The sequence below is a fragment of the Ambystoma mexicanum genome, chromosome 4q, assembly GCF_040938575.1.
Source record: "Ambystoma mexicanum isolate Mex_15411 chromosome 4q, UKY_AmexF1_1, whole genome shotgun sequence".
NCBI classification, from domain to species: Eukaryota; Metazoa; Chordata; class Amphibia; order Caudata; family Ambystomatidae; genus Ambystoma; species Ambystoma mexicanum.
In genome coordinates, this window is record NC_090928.1 from 639,729,371 (window position 1) to 639,743,553 (window position 14,183).

A 14,183-nucleotide genomic window follows, 5' to 3' on the forward strand; every position below is an offset into this window, starting at 1 on the left:
TCAGAGACTGCAGTACCAGGAGGCCTGACAGGTTGCACAACGACAACAGAAGGAAAGCAGTAGAGGACTTTGCATGGGTTTTTCTGCTCCCCCTCGTCTGCCACCTCTACCCCAGCCTCCGACACCAAGAAAAAGTGACGTCAAGGTCAGGGGAACACAGCTCCCCTGTGACGGCTGTTTGGCTCTGTTCCAGGACACCTGGAAGCCTCTTTTCAGCAACCCGTGGATCCTATCCAGTGTCTCCACAGGCTTCAGCCTTCCTCTCCTTCTAACTCTACCATCCTCTCCTCCTCTTCGTCAGACCAGGTCCCCGGCTCCCTTACGGGATATCCTTTTGCTCTTGGAGATGCAGGTGATAGAACCAGTTCCTCTTATAGACAGGGGCTTTGGTTACTATTCCAGGATTTGTACGGTACCCAAGAACAACCATGCTGGCCTGAGGGTAGTCCTGGACCTGTCATTTCTGAATCTGTCTTTACCTCTGGAACGCTTCAAGATGATTACTTCCGCTCTCATAGCTGAATCGCTGTGTTCAGGGGACTGATTGTGTTCACTGGACCTCAAGGATGCGTACCTGCATGTACCCATATATCAACCGCTTTTGGAAATTTCTGCGGTATACGATTGTTGTACCACTTCCAGTAGAAGGTTCTGTCTTTCGACCTGACCTAGGCCCCTCGCGTTTTCACAAAGTTGATGAATGCAGTGGCGGGCCTTCTCTGTCTGGAGGGACATCATCTATACCCTTATCTGGACGACTGGTTGTTGAGGGCGCAGTCACCCGAGGAGGTAGTGCACTCCTGCCAGAGATTGACAGATACCCTTCATCAGCTGGGGTTTTCCCTCAACCGTAGGACGTCACAGTCTCAGGCACTGGTCTTCCTAGGAGTTCATTGAAGCACTAACGTTCAGCGGGTGTTCCCCACACCCAATAGGCTTATTTCCCTCCACAAGGCAGTGGGGCACTTTCTAGCCAACTCAACCACCTCGGCATGCTGGTTCCATCACATTCCGGGCATGATGGCTTCCTGCGTGCTGACCGAGCAGCACGCCCATCTCAAGATGAGGTGCCTCCAGCTCCACCTGGTGGCCAACTGGGATCAGGAGACAGGACCCCAATTCCACAGTTTCTTTTACCCAACCTTCATGGATGACAGCGTCTCAGTGGAAACACCCTTTACCTGTCCGGATCCTTCCCTGGTGGTGATGGACTCCTCTCTTTCCCGTTGGGGGTCTACTCTGGAGGGCTATATGATACATGGAGCATGGTCCAGGACAGAGGGCCTCCTACACATCAATCTGCTCGAGCTCAGGGCCTTGGGCCTGGATCTCTGGGCGTTTTTGCCCCTGATCAGGGACAGGTCGGTCCTGGTCAGGACGGACAATTGTACTACAATGTTTTACCTGAACATGCAGGGTGGCACCTGTTCCCAACCCCCCCCCCCCGTCTCCTCTTCATGGGGACAGCACTGCTGAGGCGGATCAGTTGAGTCGCTTGGGGTTCAACACCTAGGAGTGGGAGTTGCACAACTGCTCCTTGTTGCCCCTGTCCCAGCGTTGGGGGTTCCTGGACCTGTTTGCATCCCCCTGGAATGCCAAGTGCCCCCAGTTTGCTTCATGGGCAGGTCAGGGCCTTCCAGATCTGTTGGGACGACAACAGATGTTATGCCTTCCCGCCCACCCCAGTGCTCCAACGGACTCTCTGAAAGTTTTGTGCCTCAGTATTTAGCATCACCAGCCTCATCCTGGTTGCCCCCGGTGGCCTTCAATACCCTGGTTTTCGGATCTGCTGCCGTTGTGCTCCCAGTGTCCCGTCCATCTTCCGATCCCCAGCACGGCTTCCCTGATGCAGCAGGGAAGGCCAGTGGAGCATCCGGACCAGGCCAAACTGACCCTGGCGGGTTGGTTCCAGATCAGCTGAGGTTCGCTCAATTTTCAGATGACAACTGGGACATCATTCAGCAGGCCAGGAGGCCCTTGACTCGGTCCAAGTATAAGAGCAAATTGACTAGGTTCTGTCATTGGGCATGCAACAAGGGACTGGACCCTGTCGCCTGTCCGTTGGATGACATATTGCCTTTTTCAGCACACCTGGCTCGCTCTGGATTACAGGTGGATACTTGCTGCACGTATTTGGTCAGCCATCAGGGCTTAAAAGAAATTCCCAGAGCAAGTGTTTTTGGTGGCCATCCCGGTGGTTAAGGCCCACCTTAAGGGGTTGTCAAGAATTGTTCCTCGAGTGCTCAGGCCGCATCTAGTCTGGGACTTGCGGCTTTACAATGCAAGCCTTTCGAATCTGTGGACATCAGCTTGGTGATGCTAAATACTGTTTTATTGGTGGCTCTCACCTCTGCACGCAGGGTTAGTAAGCTGCAGGCATTGTCCTCGTGCAAGCCAGTTACCATGCTTCACAACGACAAGGTCATCTTGCGCACTCACCCAAATTTCTTGCCCAAGGTGGTCTCCCTATTTCATTTGAATCAAGAGATCTGCCTTCCAGTGTTCTTCCTGAACCCGCAGAAGGAAGCAAAAACGGCCCTGCATTCCTTGGACCTCAGGAGGGTCCACAGGCATTATTTATCCCAGACGAAATCCTTCAGGAAATCTGAGGCTTTGTTTCTGACTTTTGGGGGTTCCTCCACTGGCTCTCAGGCTTCCATCGCCCGTTGAATGGTTTGGGTCATTTCAGAGGCGTACACGGCCATGGGCAAACCTGTTCCTGAGGGAATGTATGCCCATGTGGCCAGAGCTATGGCCACGACTGTCGCATTGCAGAGACATCCTTCGTGGGATGTCATTAGCAATGCAGCGACTTCGGCCACTCCATCGGCCTTCTGTAGGCACTATTCCCTGGACACTAGCTCCAGGCGCGATGCAGAGTTTGGGCAGGCGGTTCTGAAGAAACTTTTCACTTCATCTTAGACATGAGGCAGGTTGTCAGAGCTCCACCCTATGTTCTTGTTCGGTGGAATCACCCACAAGTATGGAGGAAAGGGACCGGGGCGTATGACCCACCTTCCCTTGTTAGTATACCAGGGGGTAAGATGTACTAAGAGGAGCCATGTATCTAAGTGTCCGACGTGTTCAAAGGGGACTGAGGTGAGGTGCTGGAGGGCGGGGCCTCAGCGGGGCATTCACACGCCTATGGCTGCACTCCGCGTGCTATACCAAATTTAAAGGGGAAGCTACATTTTTTGCTGCCAAGGTTTCCGGTACCATCCCCATGTTGGGGGACGCCCACAAGGATGGAAGAAAGGGGACTAAGGACTGAGTACTCTAGGAACCATAGTGAGTAACTTTAATGTTTAAAACATTTTAACATATCACGTGATATCTGTGCTACAGTATAAATCCGCAATCATCTTCTACATAATTACTTTTCATCTAATATGCAAGGCCTGTCATATGTAGCTGGCCACGGAAAAAACAGTAACTGAATCGGAGGTCTGAGTATCCCAAATCAGGGCAGTTTGAACACTGTTAACTTCGTGAAGATTTAATAGTGGCACCAGCCAGAAACTTCAGATAGATTTATATTTTGGCAAATGAACATACAATTGATGATCACCTCTTTTGCTGTCTCATCACGCAAGAACAATCAATCCATCCTCTGCAAGCCCTGTCGTAACCCCTCTACAGGTCTCTACAATGCAATCAAAGCAGAACTTGAGATATCACGTGTGCCTGGAGAGGGAGAGTCATAATATGCAAATATTCTTCTAAACCCTGCTTATTTTCCAAAACGTTGTTCCAAGAGGCCACCCTCAGTAAAGTCCAAGTACACTGTGCTTAGTCTTGCAATATCTAAAAATGTTACATTGGTTGTTTGGTCCCACAGGGGCCTCTCACCTAGACTTGTGGGCAGTTTCTAATGTGCAAAAAACATGGTCTGGGTTTAGCAACAGTTAAGCCAGTTGTTGCTTATACAGCTTGGGTCCCTGCTCTGCCAACACCCTGAGACAAAGTAAGATCAGCTTCAGTGCAGCCTTATTGGTAAGTGGCTCTTTTTCACTTTTCCGGGTCATTCTTAAGAGAGCTAATAACGGTGTACAGTCAGTAAATATTTTAAAAGCATGTTTTCCCCTACAGTGGTGGGACTCCCAACCCCTTTGTAATGAGCCAATATTTCACTTCCATATAGTGTTATAGCAACTGCTATGATTCGCTGACTATGGCTTTTTTTATTAAACCTTAGAGTAAAACGCCTCAGCCCATCTGCATTCTGCCTCAAAGAAGCAGCACAGTTTGTTTTTTTGAAGACCCCAAGACCCAGAAGAAGAGAAATAGGTCAACAATTTGGAGCTGAACTGTACCCATAGAAATCCTATGTTTGAGTCTTTTAACTTTACCCATTAACATAATCCTGGTCATAAGATCATTTATCAGCAACTTCTAAACTACAGCTATCGGAAAAATAGATAAAATCCGAGAGATCATCAAATCAACCACCCACAGCATTCATGCTCCCTGCACCCCTGCAAGCACACTGCCCCTCTGGACCGGATTCCCTTCTTTCTCCCTGCTAAAAACGATTGCATCCCTCAAACCTACTTCCTACTCCGACGTTGTCATCTGGGCCTCCATCATTAAACAACTGATGGGCCTGGCTTTCAATGTGCTCCTTGGCGTCATTATTTCCTCCCTCACAAGAAAGGTAATTCTCTGACCCACTCAAGACTGGTCTCATACGACCTCTTTTGAAGAAAACAACCCTAGACCAAGACGATCTAGCCCATTACGAACCTCCCATTTATTGTCAAAATCTTGTAAAAAGTAGTCGCTGCACAACTACTTGCCAAAATCAAACACCTTTGCACAATAAAAGACTGTCATACTAAGGTGCAACCTATGTAAAGGTGCTACAATTCGTTTTTTTAGGTTAATACGTTTGTGATTTGTTTATAGCAATCCATCCATTGGATAGGGTATAGCATGGGAATTATGTGCTGGGTTTTTTCAAATTAAAGTATGAGTTGGAGTTTGGCGCTTGGCACAGTTACAATCCTATCTTTGCCATCTTGCTCTTTGCATGCACTTGTATGCTCACTGTGCCTCTGTGTACTTTCCATTGATCCTACTTTTCTTTAAGCACAACTCCTCCCTACCGTCCAGGTTCTATGCTGGCCGCAACACTTCACTGAAACTTTGGTTATTTTGAGGCCTTAGGAAGTGCCTGTGAATTAGACAGCTTTGCCTCTCCCACAGAGATAAAGTTGTGTATCCTCAGCTTATGAGTCAAAGTAAAGTTGGGGATTTCTGAGCAGGTCCGGTATATGATATGATTTGGCATTTATAATCCGACTCTACACAAGTGTTTCAAGACGCGACGGGGCAAGGGAGGGGAGACATAGGGAGTACAAAACAACTATCTTACTAGGCCTAGTGACATTGAGATCGCGCAGGTGCAGGGGCCAGGGGAGGGGAAAGGAGGATGGGCAAGTGCACGGCATGGGATCAACAACAAGTAGTAGCCAAGAAGGTGGCAAGTGATAAAAGTCCAGGCAACAAGTGTCTAATAAGTGCAGGAAAGGGGACTGTAGGGTTACAGATACAGACCACAAGTTCAGGGGATGCCAGGAGGCAGTGCAGGTGTGCAACTGGACGGGCAAGGGCTTGGGCCCGAAGTCAGAGGGTGGCCGGGTGACCAGTGCAGTATTAGACAGGAGATTAGTAGGGAGAGGAGGAGAGAAGGCGGAAGCAAAGAGGAAGGTCTTGAGGTGCTTCCGGAACTGGAGATGGTTGTGCTCAAGTTTCAGAGAGGCAGGGAGGCTGTTCCAGAGGGAGGAGCCAGTCGAAGACAGGGGTATGGAGTTTAATGTATATGTTTAAAAGGAGTGATAACAGAGAGGATCCCTGAAGGACAGTTCTTGGTTGGTAACTGAGGGAGACCAGACCGCTGCGGTGTCAGGCCTGAAACCTCCCTAAAGCCGATGGATTGGGATTCTCTGGGCTTGCCTTCCCTCCAAAGACCTGGTATTCCAATACCCCTTTTGGAGCTACCATTTGCTAAAATGATGACTGCGAGCCACAAGTCTCAGCATACTGTGCCATTGTTGGAGTATAACTTCAGGGAATGTTAGAATTACAAAGCTCGGTATGCAAAGGATTTCATCAGCAGAGTTGAATCCAACCATAAGCTTTTATCACACTTAGGTTGCAGAGGAAAATTGAACTGCAAGTGTTTGCTGACCACGTAAAGGAGTCAATACATAAACGCACAAGGAAAGCCCTATACCTTCTGGCCTGAAGCGAAGATTCTATTCAGGCCACTTGTGGTCAGGTGGGATAAGCAGTTTACTTGGAGAACAAAGATCACCAGGAAGCCATATACTTGTTCCTCTGTAGTTCCATGCTGGCACTGATTGCTCTGCCCTTACTTAAATCTGTGAAGCCGACTGTTAAGCCATCTGCATACATATTAAATCCTGGCCAAGGGGAATAATTATGAGGTAATCTTTCAAACTGAACTTCACAGGAAGCAAAGCCAATTAAGGGGCTCAGAACAAGCCACTCAGTGAAAAGACCGATTCTGGGCCGGCTTGCAAAGATTCTAGAATCTATATATTTTGAATGATTTATCTATATCCAAAAATACACTACGACTGGCTTCTTCCAGTCTAAAGATGTGCAGGGGGCAGAGGTATCCGTCAACTGGTATCCCATCCTCCCTATGTTTCGTACGATTTATGTGCAAACTTACTTTACCTCCCCTGCACACAAAAATCTATCTGAAGGTTTTTAAATATCCGAATTCTTTAACCCATGGTGTGCCTTTGAACACTTTTTGTTTATGCTTTTAAAAAGCCTGCCAGGCCTAGCACTATAAAAGAGGATGTTAAAAGCCAAAGAGGGGTGAAGACTGGGAGAAAATAGACGTGTTATTTACCTTTTGTATTATCCTATATGTGATGAATAATGTCTGTGTTGAGTACAAGGGCTTTGCTGGAATGCTTGTGGAGCTTGGAGTGTTGGGGCACCTGGGAATTCCAAGAAGGATGGTTAGAGACTTGGCACTGGGCAGGGAACCAGGGTAGAAGCTACTGATCTTATCTCAACTACTTTCTGAACTGAACCTGTAACTAAGAGAATAAAGCGTGTTCCTTTTTCTACAAACCTGGGTCAGCCTGGTTCCTGCTCCTTGTTATTACTGGCCCAGGGCAGATCCTGCAGGAGGCAGGATACATCACCTTTCCCTGGATACATCGGGCAACTTCTACCTGAGACGAGGTAGTTCACCTCCTTTGAGTGGTGTAGCAGATTCCTATGGCAGATGTACGCCACAGATCATGGCACAAAGATTAGTGATGCTCCGAGAGAACCTAGAGCCAGGTTTTACCAACTAGAGGTAAGAGCAGAAGTAAGGCCTGAGGACTCTGCTCTTCCATAAGAGCTTATGAAGAACTACTCCTGCCAGGAGGGCCAGAATATCGTCTGCCTGAAAAGGACCCTCATTGAGGGCGAGAAGTACTGGTTCTAATACTAAGAGAGCCAGCTGTTGCGGAGAGAACTAAGAGAATTCTGAGGAAATCAGACGTCACTGAGAGAGTTCTATGCAATGATTTCAAAATTTTCTTTTTGCAACTTCCACTGCGAAAAAAGATCCTCTCACAATGGGAGTTGGGGGCACTGGTTAGCGATAACCGGCTTATGACACATTACTTGTGAAAGGACCTCATTTCGCTCCATGTCCCAGTGACCACCTTCCCTCTCCCTGCTGCCTCTTTGGGGGACACCTCCGGAACCTCTGCCCATTATCTCCCTTTTACCTTATCCAGGGCATGGCCCCAGAAAACCCTGCCACTCATCTGTCCCTATTGCCTTCCTTGTTCCCCACAGTCTCCTCCACTCTCCAGACCGATCGCCCCTTTAACCGATTTCCTCTTAATACCCCAGAATTAACTCGCCACCTTTTCCAATGGCCTGACCCGGCCCATCCTTTCCCCTTTTGCTCTTCCTGTACTGCCCAGTGACCTGGGAGAAGGCAGAGTTCATGAAGACACCTCATAGACTGGTGGCGAGGAACCAGATTGTGAACATCTCTAGGAGAATGGTGCTGAAAAACAGAGGTCATGAGGAGATTTAAGAGGTTTACACTGTGAACCAGGTGTCATAGAGAGACCTAAAGTAATGTGCTGAAAGCCTGAGGTCTGGGAAAGGCCTATGAGAATGGTGAGCACAGCCATAAGACGTGAAGTAAGGCCTAAGAAGTGTTTAGAATCAAGAGCCCTGGAACAGTCAAGACGCTGTATAGAGACATGTAAGAGTGACCTAAATAGAAGAAGAAAAGATTGAGAAAAATCAGAGTCTCCCCTGTGCTGAAAGTGAAAGCAGACAAGAGCCCCTGGAAGGACCTGACAGTAGAGGTTGCTAAGGAGAAGTTCTGTGTTCATTCATATGCTGTTTTTTTTTCCGCACCACTTTTTTTATTGGGGGCAGTCCCCCCTCCAGTACCCCATCCCTATTATTTATTTCCTGTACACCACCCAACTCTACCCCTTATATGCCCCCCCCATATTTTTCAAAGATATATTTAGGCAAAAAAGTGAAAATAAACAGGCAAAGAATGAACGTTGTATCAGAGGAGACTCAGAGCCCAGAAGAAATCGGAACCATGAGTACCATAAGGGTGCAGAAATACGAGTCTGACACAATGGTGGCATGGCGATTGACAAAGACTTTTATGTAACCAAAAATGAAGAGAAAACGGGTCACTCCCTAACTCTGATAGGGGTTTCCCCACTTCTAATAAGTAGCTACGGCGTCGGTTAGAATGTCCAAGTAAACAAAAATTGTCCACCGGCGTGCCAAAATGCCTACTTCTATCCCTCACCCTTGTAATTAAAAAGAAAAGGGTTGTGGATGTTCTTGGTCCAGAAGAGCGCCTTCCTTCTTCTGGACAAAGAGCCACAGTTTCCAACTTAGGGGAAATTTTGCCTGTGAGAATAACTTTCTACTCCGGGTCTCAGTTCGTTTCTGAGTTCACAGGGGCTGGGCAGAATGACTCCCTTCCTGCTAAGTCTTTCTCAGCCTTTAACAATTCCCAGTTCAGTATTATTGGGGTGGGGGGGTTCCCCTTCCACTGGCTTGCTTTGCACTTCCCTTCTCCCAATTTACATGAGTTCCCAGTCTTACGGGTGTGGGTCCCTGATCTGTGTATTTCTCTTGCCTTGGAACGTTAAACCTGCTTTTCTCTTCTGCAAAGTACTGTGACTATGAAGATGATTTGGCTTGATCTTCATAAAAGGGTGCAGGTCACAGAGCCAGAAGATACTTTTCTCCTGGTATTGTAGATCTGGTTCACTATCCTGCCAGGTACTGTGACTATGAAGATGGCTTGAATTGATCTTCACAAAAGGGTGCAGGTCCCAGACCCGTGGGATTCTCTCCTTTTGGTGCTGCAGTTTTTTTCGTTAGGGATTTTAGCTCTTCCTCCCCAGGGGCTTCTCTTGTGCCCCATTATTGTAGCTCTAGCGTCTGCCAGGGCCCTCTGTTACCCCTTCCAGCCGCCCCAGTAGCCCTTGTACCTTTAGGGTCTCTACAGTCTCTGCCCGTTTGGTCTCAGGGTTCTCCGCTCTCTGTTTCCGGCGCCTCTATGATCCTCCAATCTCTTGGCGTGCTGTGGCATCTCTGCGGCACTTGCAGATCCTCAGATGGTGCACCTTCTTGCAACCACGCGGCCCCTCGGCTTGACCTTCCTGGATGTTTGCTGCTCTTCTTCTCAGGATGGTCCTTCTGTCTTAGACCAGGTAAGAGCCTCTCCACCTGTGAGGCTTCAGTCAAACCAAATGCCTTGTTTTGTGATAAGAAATTAAACTAGTACAGAACTCTAAGTTTGTCTCAAGTTGTTTCTTGATCCCTTGGATATTTGAGTGTGTCTTTTTGAGAGACAGAACGTTTTCAAATTCTCCTGGCCACTTTTAGGCTCATATTGCTATGGTTATATTTAACACCACATGCTGGTCCTTTTCTGCAGGCATGAGAATGGTATCAATAGTTCAAACTGATTTATAGTCAGGAGACCTTTTGTGAAGTTTTGAGGAAAGACCATATTTACCAATTATTTCTCTAATAGTAGTATGTCTCCAGGTTTTCTCGAGTGCTCTCTGTTTTTCAAAATACAAATATTTTTAATTTAGCACATAAGAATAGTGTTCTGCAGTTAGGATGGATGTGGTAGATATACAAATAATCACATAAGAGTTTGTCATGAGCAAAAGACTATTTTGTTTTTAAAGAAAAATGTATATAACTACTGAAACATGATCATATCAGACTGCGGAAAGACTAGTGGCAGAGAAGCAAGGTAGATGGTCCAAATGAAAATGCAGTTTACAAAAAGGTTTTTGCATCACAGAGTTGATGTACGTTTTGAACAACCTTTATTTATTTGCATTACGGTCAACAATTTAACCTTTAGCAAACACACACACAATACATTGCAAACAACCTATCACAGTTGGAGTGTAACCATTATTTTTATTAAATCTAAAAATATACATGTTTATGGAGACTTGAGAAACCCAACAGCCAGACCTGCAGATTTGTTTGGGGGGATCCGGTGGCAACCTCCCTATTCTATCCCTTGTCTCCCACTGGAGACTGGTGCACTGGCAGTGGGGAGGGAGGCTGCATATATTGTTATCACAGGAAAGTGAGGCAAAATGAAAACATTTCACCATGGAAAGGCTGGTATATGTTGTGGGCACACGCAGCATAAAAAAGATTTGCTTTGGGAATGGTGGCATATATTGGGGTCAAAAACATCATGAAAATGGTTTACCATGTCAGATATTGGGCACACGCAGAATAAAAATGTGTTTATAGCGCTATATTTTTCACTTATCAGCATAACCAATATGACACTTATTTATATACCACCCTGACATATATTTGGCACAGCCAGGATTACATTTGTACTTAGAGTAGCATGCCGTGATGTATTGTGCACACCCATCATGAAAATGTGTTATGTTCTTACAATGATATTTAAGTGTATATTGGGCACAGTCAAAATGAAAATGTGCTCCTATAGTGGCATGCTAGCATATAATGTGCAGAACCAGCATGAACATGTATTCTTACAGTGGCTTGATGATGTATATTTGGCGCAGCCAGCACACAGGTTTTTCCACAGTGGTATGCTGGTCTAAACTGGGCACAACCATCATGAAAATGGTTTCTTACCTTGGCAATACAAGCATACACTTTTGGGCAATGGCAGGATGAAAATGTGTTTTACAGGTCAATGTTGGCATATATTGTTTGGGCAGGCTGTGCTGTTTTTTCTTTGGCTGCAGCCAGCATGAAATGTGTTCAGAAATGCTACTGTTGTAGTTGTGATCTGACGCCTGTTGGGGTTTTCCATGTTTTCCCCTACAGTACTTATTTGAAATTGTATGGCTTTTTAACTCATTTTTTGATATAAGTGCTGTAAAATGCACCATTGCAGCCCAATGTTTTAAAAAGGTCTTGGGGGAGAACCCTTATATCCCCACTAAATAATTCAAGCTCTCTCACTACGCTCATGCAAATTTAGGGAAGATTAAAACAAAAAAGCTGAAGTGTTCCATTAACCAAACCATTTTGCAAACTTGCACAGAATTTTCAAAAGATACCCGTCAACAAGCCTTGTGCCTTTTTTGCCACCTTTAGCAAGTGCTGGCTTTTCAGCCAGCAGCCCTTTTAATAACTGTGTGTTATATATGGGCATATATATATATTTAGTACCCTGGGTGAAGGGGCAATTCGACCTTCTAGCCAATTGGGGAGGGCCAGGTGGCCTGCCAGCCAATCGGAGAGCACAGAAGGCAGGCTTTGCCTCATGGGAAAACCCACTTTCTGAGTCCCTTGAGCAGCGGGAGGCCACCATATCCACCACTGGGAAGAAGTTAATTCCAACCCACTACCCCCTCTCTATCCCTACCCTAATGTCCATGGGCCTCATTACTTGTTAGCTGGTCCGGATTTAACAGTGCCGGTAAAACCGTACCAGTACCGTTTTCCGGACCAGCTAACTACGAGTTTTGTGGCTGTGTGGTGTTACGCCCGCCAGGTCTGATCTGGCGGGCATAACACCACCGGCCGCAGACGGATGTGGAAACACCGGCACCATTACCGCATGGTGCCGGTGTTTCCACAGCCCCCATTCCATTCCTATAGGACTCCACAGGAATGGGGAGTAACGGAATGTCGGCTCCGGAATTACCAGACCACCGGGGTTGTAATGCCCCCGTAATTCTGGCAAGTCCGAAGTCGGTAAATCCCCACGAGTCCGGTGGCAGCCTGCCGGTTTTACCGGCACGCTACCGCCGGACTCGTAATGTTCCCTGCCCACACCACTGCAATCCACTTACCTGAAGCTCCCTGGGCCATCGCCAGCAACTGGAACACTGTGTTCTGGCGCATACTGGAAAGGGTGAAGGGGAATACGTGTAGTTCCCTTTTCCCTTGACCATGGTGGCCATTTTGGTTTGCTGTTTCTCAATTTGAATAAAGACGGTTAGCATCCTGCAAACCATGCTTGGATGCTAATAGACCCCCTACTGGCGGAGGGATTTACCGGGTATAGTAATGTCTGGGCTGACGTTAAGGCCTGGGTGAATTACCTGACCCTGTATAGCCTCTTCCCGCCAGGGTTTTTAAAGAAATACAAAATATGCCTTAGAATACAAAGTGGTGTTGACTGAATCGCTGGCGTAGGTGTTTCACATCTAATGGATCCACCTGTCTATTTCAATCGTTCTGAGTTTTAAAAAGGTTTCTATTGAAGGTCCAATTAATTTGTTATGAAATGTGAGTGTTTCAAGACTTGTCCATGCCTGTATGCCTTACCCTGATGCTAAAACGTATATACTGCTCTATGCATTAATGTAAGTACTTGCTCTTGGCCTAAAATGTATTCTATGTTAATGTATGTCTGACCTGTAGTGATGACTTGTTATTGTGTGATTTTTTTTTTCACTAAGGATTAGAGCTTCTAAGCCGTTCACGTGGGTCTAAGATAAACTTAATATTTCAACATTTTGCACGTTTTCTTTGTCATGGTTTTTGAACGTGTGATATTGATACCATTTGTGAGCCATCATTTTTAAATTGTTTGCTTATGTGTTGATCTACGTGGACTGCTTTATGGATTGTATTCGACATATTTTACTTTCTGTCCCTGAATGTCCCCTTTTTTATGTCCCATTGCATTCCCTTAATCCCCGCCCCCCACCCCATTGAAATACCCGGCTCCTTACAGAAATATAATGATTAAAGGGAAAGAGACTGCCATGTAATACGGCCTTTGTGATAGAAGTGTTTGACCAATCAACACAAATAAATACTAAACATTAAACTGGAAATAGGAAGGGTTATAGTTACACATTGGCAACGTTTAGAAGAATGTCTACGAGTATGTTGATAGTTTCTGATCAACTCTGCAGCAACGTTATCCGTATCAAATGTTTGACATGTTACATTTCATATGTAGGGCATGAAATCGTTTCGGGCGTGAGATAACCCGGCTCCCGCTTTCGTTGCAGGTATGAAAGATTTGAAAAGGCGTTTCTGCTGGCAGTTGACATAGGTGCTTGTGACCTGTTTATGGTAAGTCATTTGCTTTTGAAGCCGTCACCCCTGTTGTTCTCGATCTGATCTTGTTCTCAGATTTTTGATCAATGTCTCATGTTGCGGGGGCGCACTATTGTTTGCTTTCATGGAATTGGTCAGTGGCGTCCTCTGACTTGCTGACATTTTCCCTTCGATGGCCTATGGAACGTTGTATTTTCTCGCGGCATTCGTTTTTGTGCTCTTGAACTTTTTCTTCGCACGCGTTTTGAAGGGGTACATGTCATCTTTCACTCTAATAAGCTTAAACGCCTCTAATCCTTTGCCTTAAAGAGTACAGCTGTAGAAGCCAGAATACGAGCACAGGCTGTGCCCTGGGGATCTAGAAGGCTCCCAGTGGTCTTTTCGGTTTCTGTGAAAAGTGACACATTATGAACGCTTCTCCTGGTTCTCTTTGAGAAAAGAGAAGCTCAGCGCGAACCCAAGAGGTTTTGCATTTCATCCCCCCTTCGTCCCTCCCATTTAATTAGCTACAGAAGTGAAATTACCTAGGTGTTAAAGGTCCTGTGTGCCGGCCTGGCGTGAAGCCCTTGTTTTAGGAGGTCCTGCTCCCACAATGTCGCAGTGAGGTC

General features: G+C 46.4%; 1 protein-coding gene across 13 annotated transcripts in view; it reads left to right on the forward strand.

Annotated features, from left to right (window-relative positions):
* The window catches only part of WDPCP (WD repeat containing planar cell polarity effector), a 3,071,480-nt gene that overhangs the window by 1,871,891 nt on the left and 1,185,406 nt on the right, over positions 1-14,183 (forward strand). For all 13 annotated transcript variants that reach the window (XM_069608194.1, XM_069608204.1, XM_069608201.1 and 10 more), the window contains one exon: positions 13,527-13,590. In XM_069608194.1, the coding sequence (XP_069464295.1) occupies positions 13,527-13,590 (64 nt within the window). The remainder of the gene's footprint in view (positions 1-13,526; positions 13,591-14,183) is intronic.